This window comes from Vitis vinifera, chromosome 8 (genome assembly GCF_030704535.1).
Source record: "Vitis vinifera cultivar Pinot Noir 40024 chromosome 8, ASM3070453v1".
NCBI lineage: Eukaryota > Viridiplantae > Streptophyta > Magnoliopsida > Vitales > Vitaceae > Vitis > Vitis vinifera.
In genome coordinates, this window is record NC_081812.1 from 17,401,612 (window position 1) to 17,414,498 (window position 12,887).

The 12,887-nt window shown below is 35.9% G+C and overlaps 2 protein-coding genes across 5 annotated transcripts; both read right to left on the minus strand.

Annotated features, from left to right (window-relative positions):
* Positions 1-519: 519 nt before the first annotated feature.
* On the minus strand, positions 520-5,028 carry LOC100254532 (uncharacterized). Of its 3 annotated transcripts, XM_059739150.1 has the most exons (6): positions 4,279-5,028; positions 4,052-4,163; positions 2,849-2,963; positions 1,978-2,416; positions 1,412-1,926; positions 520-1,113 (listed from the first exon to the last, which is right to left on the minus strand). In XM_059739150.1, the coding sequence occupies exons 1-6, from the start codon at positions 4,430-4,432 to the stop codon at positions 853-855; spliced, it is 1,596 nt and encodes a 531-aa protein (XP_059595133.1). In that variant the 5' UTR covers positions 4,433-5,028; the 3' UTR covers positions 520-852. The 3 variants fall into 3 exon arrangements, with proteins under 3 accessions (XP_059595133.1, XP_010654169.1, XP_010654168.1); XM_010655867.3 differs by having other exon boundaries at positions 1,412-2,416; positions 4,052-4,151; XM_010655866.3 differs by having other exon boundaries at positions 1,412-2,416.
* A 4,092-nt stretch (positions 5,029-9,120) lies between these two features.
* LOC100249431 (protein yippee-like) lies at positions 9,121-12,638 on the minus strand. 2 transcript variants are annotated; one of them, XM_002279735.5, is made up of 6 exons: positions 12,512-12,638; positions 12,173-12,319; positions 10,385-10,428; positions 9,640-9,748; positions 9,483-9,538; positions 9,121-9,386 (listed from the first exon to the last, which is right to left on the minus strand). In XM_002279735.5, the coding sequence occupies exons 2-6, from the start codon at positions 12,269-12,271 to the stop codon at positions 9,305-9,307; spliced, it is 390 nt and encodes a 129-aa protein (XP_002279771.1). In that variant the 5' UTR covers positions 12,272-12,319; positions 12,512-12,638; the 3' UTR covers positions 9,121-9,304. The 2 variants fall into 2 exon arrangements, with proteins under 2 accessions (XP_002279771.1, XP_059595136.1); XM_059739153.1 differs by having other exon boundaries at positions 12,173-12,541.
* Positions 12,639-12,887: the final 249 nt, after the last annotated feature.

The following is a 12,887-nucleotide window of genomic DNA, read 5'->3' on the forward strand; positions in this document are numbered from 1 at the left end:
AATAATTAAAAGTATTTATATAAAAAATAAATTATTTTTCATATAAAAATATAAAAAAAAAATTAAAATCACAAATATAAAAATTATTTTATCCCTTTTAATCTATTAATTCTTAGATTTATTTTGAAAATTACTTTTTTAAAAGCTTTTGAAACAATGTCTTGACTTATATAAGAATTATTTATTAACATTTAATATAATTTTCAGAGTAATTGATATAACTTCAACTTTTCACTAAACAAAAAATGGAAAGTTATACCCGGACCTGAAAATTAAAAAAATAATTATCATCTTTGGTTATTTTATAAAAAATATTAAATCAAATCAAATATAATTAAAATTAGTTAAAAATATATACATTTTAAAATTATTTAATTTTTATATTGATGAGCTAAATGGTGAAAAAACATGCATTCAATGATCATCCCAAGCTATATCATGTCGTCTAATGTGGTACATGGTCCTGAAAGGATGCTTAAAAAACTTTAAACCTCATGGAACACATGAGAGCTGCATAAGTGGAAAATATAATCAATTAAGTTTTAAGCGATAGCATTCTAGATAGGTTCTAATCAAGAACACTACAAAAGGTGACCCAGAAAAATAATTCAAGAAATACCTAATTGGCTGTTCCACAGACATAACAAAGGATATTGCATAAATATCATATGCAGCTGCAGCCTTGCTGAGATTTTATAGAAACATTGGACGCCTTGGTACCTTCAGCGCCTTTGTAGGTACAGTTTGTCTCTTCAATACCTTGCCAGCTGCCTTCCATACAAAAATAGAAAAAGGCAGGAACAACAACAGCATGCAGAACCAATTTAAATTTTTGGCCAAAGGTCCCATGGGTCACCCACCTTGCCGGCTGGCCGGGGAAGAGTGTCCTCTGTCACTTCCAAGTTCATCATCTTCTATTTCACTCCCATAAAAACAATGGGAGTTTTCATTGACACTTGGCTCAGAACTCGTAATGCTGCTTGTAGCAAGAGGAGAGCCTGAAACACTAGCTGTGCTGCTCTTTGTGGGCCCTGATCTCACACTGTACATAGAGGAAGCTGGAATATTTGTCATTAGTGGGCGGAGATTGCCCTGAATGCTTCGTCTTATATCCTGATTAAAAGAAAACCCTGAATCAAAATGTGAATCACTACATCATTGCACAAAATGGCACTCCATTATTGCTACATATAGAACCAGTGCAGCTACCCCTTTAGGTAGGGCATAACAATGATATCTTAACTATAGATTGCTCTAATATGAGGTTTTTCTGTGTCAGGTGTGCAAGATCGGTGATAGCATGCAGTAAGGTGAACAATGTTTATTATCCATTTCACTATCCTAATTTTTCAAAGTATTAATTCTTCATTATGATGAATAGCGTGCCATGCAATACGGAAAGGATGTGTACCATATGCCTCAAAGCCATGTCTAAAGATTTCTTTGAGAGGGTTCTTCCAAAGCCGGAGCTGTCTGGAGCTGAAGAGGACTTCCCAGCTGGATGAGCAGAGCGATGATCATCTTGCTTAGGCGGTGCCAATTTCCTCATATTTACCACTCTTTCAACCATCTTTGTCCCAATAAGGACTGGACTCACATTGTCACTGCCATTGGAATGTGCTCGTCTCATGGCAGGGATGGAGTTCCCATTACTAGAGGAACTACCAAGTGAACCCCGTCCCCTAGAAGGAGAGCATGATTGTCGTCTTAATCTTGCATCAGAACCAGCTTCAGTAGAAGTAGATCTACCACTGGCTGCTCCTGCCCTACCCCTAGATGCAGAAGCTGGCCTTTCTGGCATTGATGTCTTTAAATTTGGAGGAGCATCAAGTGAGAAACCAGGTTTCTCAGAGGGTTTCTGTGGCCTAGACTTCACAATAGGAGAACTGCCACGTGATGGCACTGTGCTTTTTGATGCTGTGGGACCTGACTTTACCACTGAAGAAGAACGACCTGGAGGAGCAGCTGCTGTGGGACCTGACTTTGCCACTGAAGAAGACCGAGCAGGAGGGGCAGATGCCCTAGTTGCACTCGACGGGGTTGGGGTTGATGATCGACGGGATGGCGTTGCTGATCTTGATGTTGATTTGGAGGCTGTGACGGATGGTCTGGTAGTTGGTGTAGAAGAACGTGCAGTAGATCTAGTAGGCGTGGAGGATCTCACAGGAGGAGCTGTGAGCTTTGTAGAAGGTAATGTGGCCCGTGAAGTAGGTGTAGAAGGTCTTGAGGACTTTGATGTTGCTGGTAAAGTGGGCCTTCCAGTTGGCGTAGCAGGCCTACTTGCCGTTGATTTTGGGCCTCCTGATGACAACGGTCTTCTATTTCCAGTATGAGAGGAGTTCAGTCCAGAGGACATAGCTGGTTGCCTAGCTGCATCATTACTCCTTGAAGCAGGTTGTGGCTGGAGGTTGGGTAGCTGCAAATCCAAGAAATATAGAAAATAGCAATACAAATTAACAAGTTATCACACTGTAAATAAACTCAAAAGTTCCAAATAATTGTAGCGAAACAAGAATCCCATTGACCACATGAAAAGTATAATTGACAGCCATAATTAGCTTAAGAGGAAAGTGCCAAAGATATGATGCCATTAGTAATAGAAGCCAAAATCACAATATCAATGGAGCTAGTGAAGGCATATGGCACAAGCACAGTAAACCACCTAGTTTCCAGGGCTCAGAAACATCCATGACTGATTGCTCAAAATCAAATAAGGTCCTTACCCTATATTTCAGAGCACCAGGATGAATATTTGAAACCCCAATCTGATTCATTACAGTCAATTACACTAGTTTCCAAGGCTCAAAAATATCTATAACATGTGACCAGAAGCAAAGAAAGCCCTTACCCTAGATTTCAGAGTAGCAGGACGAGCATTTGAAACCTCAATCTGATTCATTACAGTTTTCTGTGATTCCATCTCCAAAGAAGGAAAAAGTGGGGTACCAGGTGGTGTGAGAAGCCTGAACACAAGAGACTTTCAATGAATACCAATCCCAAGAAACAATTTTTTTGTCAGATTACAGGATCATCAAATAATGTGATTCAGAAACCAGAGGATGTACTATATGCATCTAAATCTGTACGTACACGAAAAACAAAGTTCATCTCCAGTAGCAATAATATAGACTACGAAAAATTACAGTATAAACAATAAAATACCTAATGAGTGTTAAAAGTAATGAACCATTGAGGTATTAGACACTTAACAGTGGAAAGTTGCCATAAGAATCACTTCAACTTGGTTAGGGAAACAAGAATTGTAACTGGAGGAGGGAACAGATGATGGAATTTTCCCTTTAGGAGAGCAAGAAAACAACAAGAATTTAGACTAATTCTCAATATGCAAATCCTTTTCTGGGGGAGTTGAATATGCTATCATTTTTAATTTGCATCTTCAAAATACTTCAGAACAAAGGGATGCTCTTCAAAACTTAACAGTAAAATCTGCTTTCCTGCATCTGCTCAGTCTTGGAGATACTGGGTTTACATAGGAAATATGAAAAGTAGATGACATCTCCAAATTTCAATGGAAAACCAGAGTTGGGTACACCTAATACAATGACAGCATTTAATTGATTGAGACATTTGGGTTGTTTCCTTCCACGGTTAAAAAAAGTCCCAAAATACAATTTCTCAAACATCCAAAAGGATGCCAAGATCCTCACTGCTTTTCAATATCAGTAATCTATGCCAAACGGCTCATTCACTTGCAGCTCAAAACTATATCCCACCCATCTTAACTAAGTTTAGAGTCCTTAATTGAGGTCCTATTGTCCTCTTTCATTAGCAAAAAATGTAATCTCTCCACTCTCCGTAACTCAACTGTGACTTGCATACAAAATCCTTGATGCCGGCCTTCCATTATGTAACTACAGCAAAAATACATCAAGATAGAAGAGCACCAAAAGAATAAAAAAAAAACCACAGATAAAAAATGGAGACTCACAACTTGTTCATAATCATTGCATACTTTAACTCAGAGATTACCAAAACAGATCATACTATTCGGTTGGCAAGAAAAGAAGCCAGAGAGAAGTTTTAGCATTACCAATCGTAATCGGTTCTGTCGTTTTCGGAATCCAGGAACTCATCGGGACCAGTTTTGCGCACAGGCATAGATGACACTATCTTGGATATAGGAGAGACATCTGGTTTGGACCCTGCAGCCATGAAATCATCATTGCACATAGAAGGGGTCCCTATGACTCAAAATTTTTCATTCAATTTGCTCTAATTTAAAAACCCCAAACACCAAGCCCGAATAAATACACGTACCAAATGGAGCATCAGGGCTTTCAAGAAGGAGACTATCATTCTTCTCCTTTTCGCGTCTCCGCATCTCAAGGAACAACAAGAGCTCCTCATCCTTCTCCTTCATCACCATCCTCAGATTCCTTTCCGGTTGCTCTCCCAGTACTGACACAGGCATTAACTATTCCTTGGACCTTAAAGCTTCGAACCCATCATCGAATCTCCCAACTAAAACTCAAAATACTGTTTCTACGATTTCTGGAAGTTGCTTTTTTGACAGAAATTTTTATTTCAAAACGAACAAAAATCAATTCATAAAGCAATAACTAAGAACTTTTTTTCCCTTTTCTGCAGAAAACAATCATTCGCCCATCAAAAACACCATTTGCTTCAACAAATCCGAAACAGAGAGCAGCTATAGATCCAAGATAAAGTTGAAAATTGGCTCAGTAGATAAGAGATCCTGGCGATATCGGCAAGAAAGCTTAAAGATATGCCATGCCCAAAACGACACCGTTTCGAACGGAGGAATCAAATGGAAACGAATCAAACGACGCCCACTTGTCGCGTAAAACGGCGGAGCTGAAGGGGAGGGCAGTGGCAACTCGTGTGATATACCCTTCGTTGTTGCCGGATGTTGGGGATAGAGGAGTCGTCTGAGCGTGGAAATCTTGCGCTGGCATTCAAGGGCGAGGCTTCTACTCTCTGACTGAAGCCATGGAGGGAGTAGTCCTCGCTTCTCACTTCTCGGATTTTCAAATTGGAAGGGGAGGTATTTGAAACATTTAGTATGCAGAGCAGCTATGTAACTGACCACAAATGGCCTGGAAATTACGGAAATGCCATTATACCATAAATACGAGGTTCTCCTATTAATTTCACCATTTTACCGCAATTAACTCAAAATTAACTCCCGGAGTTGAGCCGCCCTCACAAGTCACAACCAATGATGGTGAAAGATGCCACTCTCCAACTGCTGATGCATCACATGCACAATTACTTTAGGGCGTGTTTGATAAACCCATTTAATATGCATATATTTATTAAAATGACAACTTAAATTTTTTCTAAAATAATAATTTAATTTTTTTCTAACAATATTTGGTAAAATCTAAATGAAGTTATTAAGTGTGGGCAATTATGTCGTTAGAAAATAAGAGAGGCCCATTCTGGAAATCAGATCAATTTACAAAAAAATAAAAATAAAAATTGAGAAAAGGGAGGTTGGGCATCGGGGCACATGCCACAAGATTGACTACTCGATACAAAGCGCCACGTGGCATTAATCCGCCCGCAGATTCAAACTTGTTCTTTAAAGTTCAAAACATGCAGTGAGTTCAACGTGGCCTGTCGGATTCCTCGGGATGTACTTCGCCATCCATATCATCTGATGCCCTCCATTTTCAAATTTTAATTTATTCAAATTTTAAACAAATTTAAATAGTATTCAAAATTCAAATTAAAAATAACCTTCATCTTCCAAATCCTATAACATTGAATTTTTGCTGGAGATCAAAGAAATTTCAGTTGAATGAATTCTCGAATTTGATTTTTCAAACCGACACTGTATCTACTCGCCGTGTATAATTTATAATAGCATCTCTATCAAGTAGGTGTTTTCAATCGACCAAACTTAAAAATTCCTTTGGACAAATTGAGGGCGCAATAAAGAAGGGAACAGTGACATTGATACGGGCATGGTCGCATATGGCCAAAACGACTTCACTTAAAAACTAGAAATAGGCGATATCTAAAATTCAAAGTGGAACCACACCCACTTGCCCAGCCATGTGCCGCCCTCAGTGTCCATGTCCCCCATGGCCCATGGACCCCATCCTACACCTGCTCGTATGCTCACTGTGTGTCCTTTCCATAAATCCAAAATCTAGAAATCTTCATGATTGAGGGAGTCGGTGTCAGAGCATATAGAGACAAGGATGTCTCGAACATTTTGCACATGACCTGATATCAATATATCATATCAGTATAGGAAACAAACTTGCTTCCTTAGTTCTTTTAGATCGGACGCAACAGGTTTTTCATCAACAGCTTATACGATGAATCATTCAAACGGGAAAGAATTGTTTCTGGGCATGACCAGGGAAATGTCGTTGGAGAGTGACTATGTAGTGTGTGACAATTGAGGTTTTATTTGTTCCGTAGTATTTGTTCTATTAGTGTTCGTGGTTTGGTGGTCTGTGTTGTGATATTAATCTGGATTTTAAGAATTAAAAACCTTTGTTTAGTATTTGATTTCGAAAATACTTTTGAAATGGTACAGCAATTGACATGACCTAAAAATTATTACTTTCAAAAGCTCTTTGAAATGGTACAGCAATTGACATGACCTAAAAAACCTATCATGAAGAGCAATGAAAAGGCAAACATTTATCTCCCAAGTACTAGATTAGATGGGGATTAAGGTAATTATTCTAAAGATAGCATGTCCTAGGTCACACAACAATCATCACTAAAAAGGGGTCTGCATTGATGGCATATGTTAGGTCAAGATGAGATTCTAAAGATAGCATATGATTGGTAAAGCCAAAGTCACTTGAAAAAAAACATATGGAGCTCAATATCATGCCAGAAGAAGATGTGAAAATAGAAAATGACAAACTAAAGGTCGCACTAAAAAGGAAATCCAAAGTTGATCCATCTAGTAATATAGAAAGTGTGAACAACTTTAGATTCAATGTATCTAAAACTACTATCCATCTAGTAATATAGAAAGTGTGAAATAAGGTTAATTAGATTAAGAAAAATACGAGGGTGAATTGAGTTTTTAAAAGCTTTTCAAAAACACACTTAATTAAACATTAAATAGAGTATTGAATATAAAGAGATAAAGAAAACAAAAAACGCAAACATAAGGTTAATAGTAGTTCGACAATTCTCGCCAAAGTCCACTCTTCTTAAGCTCTTTATGATTGAGGGTTCCACTAGTTTAAAACTTTGACCAAGTTTCCAAGTATTTACAATTTGATTTTTGGCTCTAATGAATATTACAACTTCTCTTCAAGTATATTTAGTTAAACCACTTTTGCCTAAGATTTTTAAAGAAATGCTTGGGTTTTGATAAAATATATATTTAATTCAAGAATCGAAAATAAGATAATGCATGATATTAAAAAAATAAAAAAAAATAAAGAAAAAGAAGAAACCTTATGTACACCTAAATATTCATCTTACATTTGATTCTTAAGCTTAAACAGTCTTCATTTTCTCTTAATCTTACATTTCTTAGACTCCTTGATAATTGACTTGATTTTCATTTGAATCTATTGAGTAATACCTAAAGTTTATCTTGATTTTAAATTATTAGTATATTAACCATAATTTGTTATCATCAAAATGTAATTAAAAAAACCATTAAACTAATAAAAAAGTATCTACAAAAAAAGATTGAAATTGAATACAAGTGACCCATATAATCAATTAAAACTATAAATACTAGAGGGGATTGATTATTTACCTTCTTCATTGATCTCAATTGAAAACTTTTTTTTCTCCTCAATTAACATCTTTTGTGGAAAAATCCAAGTTTCTTTTCAGTATAGTCAAAGTGAAAAATAACAACTTGAAGGGTCAATGACTTCAATTGAAGTTGAATATACACCGGAGGAATTGGATACTACATATGTTTTTATCTAAAACCATGTCTTGGTTAAAACATTATCTAGAATATTAACATGAAACACATTAATAATAAATAAAAGCCATGCACCACCAATAATCTAAGTTCTTCAAATAATTGACTCAAAGTGATGAGGATTTCATCCCAACTAGTTCAACAAGAACTATCAACTCGACTTGATCGAGATGCTAAATTTAGTAAAATATATAGCTATAATGATAATGCAAAAATGTAAAAAGAAATCAAGTATCAATTTAGACATTCACCTTGACCCAAGCACAAAGAATACATACATTCTTTCACATTTTTAAATGATCTTAATTTTATTTTTTTTTACTTTCAAATGGTCCAAAATAAGCACAAGACAACAATCCTCTAAACCTCCTTTTACCATTTTCTGATAAAAATTCCATGCCAACTTGAACACTAGATGAAACCACTAATCTCCTTTCCCCTTTACCCCTTTTCCCCTTTCCACTTTCCTTTCAAGACATGTGAGAACCTCTTTGCCCTCTACTTTGTTCTTTTCAAGACAATTAGGAAATCTCCCTCAATACAAATAAAGAAGGGGAGAATCAAAATATCTAGTTTATAGATCACTCCATTCTTAGGGTACCACGATCAAAATTTATCACTCCGCTCTTAGAATACAATGTCTCCTCATCCTACCTTTAGAATTCAAGATGAAACCACTCTTCTCCTTTCTCCTTTCTCCTTTCCCTTATTCTTTTTAAAACAACTATGACTCAATGTGAATAAAGAAGAGAGTCTAAACTTTCAAAATTCAAGATAAACCACTCTTCACCTCCTTTCCCTTATTCTTTTCAAAACAGCCATGACTCAATTCAAATGAAGGAGAAAATCTAAAAACAGAGCAAGGCATTATTATGCATTACACAATGATAATGAGTCTAAATATAACACTTCAGTTTCTTTGTTCACAAAAACTCCTAAAGAAATCCATCATCTCATTCTCACAAAATTCTAACAATTTTAGAACAAAGCCATGGTAAACTTATCCATTCCTACCTTACCTAGGTGGAGGTCAAAAAGACTTCATCCTGGAAAACGCACCTCCAAACCCACTTTAATGACACCCCCTTCTTAATATCACTTGCTTGTGAAATCATGCCTTCGTATTTAAGCACACTTTTTGTTTTTCCTGTTGATCAATTAAGAATTATCCTTGGCAAATAATCTTGTTAAATATGGTCAAAAGGAGACTAGTATTGATGCAATAATGCAATTTAATTATTAACCAATGGAAAATGCCATCATTCAACCCCCATTTTGTGAGACCTGCAAACTAACCAATTTGAGAATCCGGACAAGCAGGTCCCACGAGAAGGAAGGTGTTTTATCAGAGGATGTACAATTAAAGAAAAATTCACATTTTCCAAACTGAATGGCTCATCATGCGTCTTCCACATCACTTCCACCAGCCTGAATGTCCTGATTAACATAGGTGCTTCCATCAGGACCCAACACCTTGAACCTGCTCAGCCACAAAATCTCTCTCAGGCCACCTCAAAATAATAATAATAAAACTAAAGATAAAATAACTTTACCACCACAGATCGTAATTGAATACCTCTCAAGAATAAATTTTCCTTCCTTGTATTGTTGGGACTTCTCATGTGCAGCCTCCTAATTTCGATAATCAAAATTAAAATCCCAAACTAGATCAAGTAACAGGCACAAAGTTAAAAACTCAAGCAATGCAACAGAATTTCTGAACCAGATCTTACATATTTCCATCCAACAATGGAGCCACACCCAACACAGAATATGTCAACAACAGTGTGCATTCCAGTCATCATCAACCGATCTTCCTTCTCTCCGACTGTGACATTCACACTGACATGCATTTCGAAGCAAACTATCAATTAAATGATGCATGTGACTGGCAAAATGCAAGGGAATTTATTTCTTAGACATTGATAAAAGGAGTGAAAACAATGGGATTCCTTTTCTTTTCAAAAAAGAAAAAAAAAATATGGTTTTAAGTTTTATTTTTATTTTTCACACAACCCAGGCTCATCACTTTATTGGTGGAAATCAAATCAATCCACTTTTGCCAACTTCCTGACAAGCTGATTTCATAGTTGCCACATTCTCCATGTTACTAATACAGATTAGGAGAAAGACAAAAGAAATGAAGTCAATCCCCTATTGCCAACTACCAGCAGAGATGATTTCATGGCTACCATATTATTACTTATCAGGATAGGAAATAGTGGCAATTACAATATGTAGTAACATATTTTGGGCCATCTACAGCCATTCCCTCATGACAAGCATCTGATGCTCCCATTTGACGCATCTCCAACTTAAATGTAACCAGGTCAACACCGATGACTTAAGAGAAACAGTTCATACACATAAAAAACAACAGCACACATGCATACATAATCCCTTCTTGTCATCCCACACTGTAAGAGACAAACGCTAACAACCTACCATAAAAGATGAAAATTTTCATAGAATACTTACACCTTATCAAAGAGATAAGCCTTCCCATGTTTGCTGTGAAAAGCCTGCAACATGAAGATATATGAGCTTAAGTACATGCCTCTGCCAATCCTGACTGAAATGGACACAAAGAAGGATACAAAAAAAGAAAAGGGACTACAGCCCCCAAGGGTTTCAGTTACAGCAGGTTAAAGAGAGAGTACCCTTCTCTTTTGCAATTTTCTGTATTCTAAACTCCCTAATCAGGGAAGAATATGATAGTGAAAGATTGGTTAACAGTTGATTTACACAGGTGTTTTACAGGTGACAGTATCAGAAAACTAAATGGCAATAGATCTCCATTACGAAGAAAAGCTTCATAGGCTAGTAATAGTAATATATTCCATCCATATACTCAAACCTAGTTAAGCTAAAATCACAATATTGAAAAGACATGAATAATGTGAAACTGAATATGAACTCATAATCATTTTATTTACCTTGATAGGTTGGAGAATAAAATTCAGGAAGATTTATCCCTATAGATAAGTCATTAGGATTCCAAATTGAAAATCCCATTTTTTCAAATCATTCTTCCTGTCAAAAATTCATATTGTAAAGTAGAAATCCCGGAAGTGTTATTCATTCACCATCATCAGACTAGGCAACTTTCTTTACCACATAAGTGAAAAGCTAATCTCTTTTCTGGCAAATTATTGTTAGCACATTGTGACAAACATTTAAAATCAAGGAATTTCAACCATATAATTCTAATCAGTAAAAATAAACAACACTTAATCCTGTAAGAACTTCAGTTCCAACAGAAAATAGAAGTAAACATTGGTGTCCATAATCAAGAGGGTCAAACATATTGAGCGTCCAATTTGCTTTTATTTTCATTTTTTTATGGTTTGAAATTAAAGACAACTCAATAGTTCATCAAAATTCTTTGAGGCATTGGATGCTCCATTCCTGAATTTAGGATTCTATACCATCACCATGTTTTGGGATGTGCTGTTGTACTCTACATCACTAGGGTGCAGTTCTAGCAAGCTAGATGGTAGAAAGAGGTAAGAAGATTTTTAGGAATTGATAAGCAAGAAAAAGGTATTCAATCACAGCAGGAGAGAGGGAATATAAAGGATTTTCGGAATAAATAAATCAGTAAAGGAGAGATTTTCATAAAATTTTAATTTCTTTTTCTTTCTAGAGTTTCTCATAACCCAAAAACATAAACAGAAAAATAGTAACAAAACAAAATAATGTGAATGACGATTTACAGTGAAAAAATAAAAAAGAGTTCCAAAAAAAGAAAGAAAAGAAAATCTCCTCGAGTCATCGATGACAATTGAAATTGGACATAAAAACAGAAGGGATGGATGAGTTCCTGAGATTGAACTCTTCCACTCACACGATGTATCCCGGATGCAATTGAGACTGCTAAACTAATTCAAAATCTTCTATATTAGATGCGATGAAGAAGACTAAACCTTCCTCTAGTTGGATCATTAAAAAGGGAAAAACACATTTGAAGTACAACAAGCCACCAAATTTCAATAACAGATATCGCAGTGAAATTCGCAAAAGGATTACAACAACAGATGGAAATCGGGTTCCTTTAATTTACAGATTTCTGAACAAAAAAAAAAGTCCTGTAACTGGAATAATCCTCCAGAAACAGAATGGAAATATCAAGATCAACATAATGCACCAAACAAAAAGTACAAAGGCAATAAAACAAGATAGGCCTTTTCCTGTTCTTTCTGAATTTCCTTTCCTGGGTGTATATAGAAAAGAGAAATATGAAAGGGTGGTGGCATTGGGGGAAACCTTGGAAATAATTTGATTGGCATACGCAAAATGGGTCTTGCAATGCTTGCAGCTGTAGACTCTGCCGCCATCAAGAGTAACCACAAAAAGCCTACCCATTCTCACCCACCACCTTGGTTCAATCGCACTCCCCTTCTCTCCCTTTCCCTTCAAAACCACAAAAAATACCCAAATCACACTGTCACACCAAACAAATACCTCGTTTTGGTCGCTACAACTTATGTTTTCCAAGCAACCAAACAAACCGCGTAAAACGCGCACGATAACGGAAAAAATGGATCATTATCAAGAATTTTTCAAAGAAAAAAAGTAGAAGAAAAACTGAAAAAGCGATCGTACCGGCGCTGTGAGAGTCAAATTGTAACGTCTTCGCTGTCTTCATTTATACGCCCCACCGACGCAGCACTCCTTAAACTTCCCATATCCTCAATTAACCATTTCGGATTGTTTTTTAAAATATTATTAAAAATAGTTATTAAAAAAAAAAAAGAAGATAATTCTCACCATTTATTTAATCTTTACAATTTTTTGGAAAAGATAAATTCACTCTTCTAAAGATCAATTTTTAAAAGGAAACGTTTATTTAATGTCCATATAAATATATGAATAAAAATATTACCTCATTTACCTTCTTTTTTTATTTTTTATTTTTATCTAATTAGAGCAATTGAAATAAACCAATATAAGATATCATTTTCCCCCCATTTTATCTATG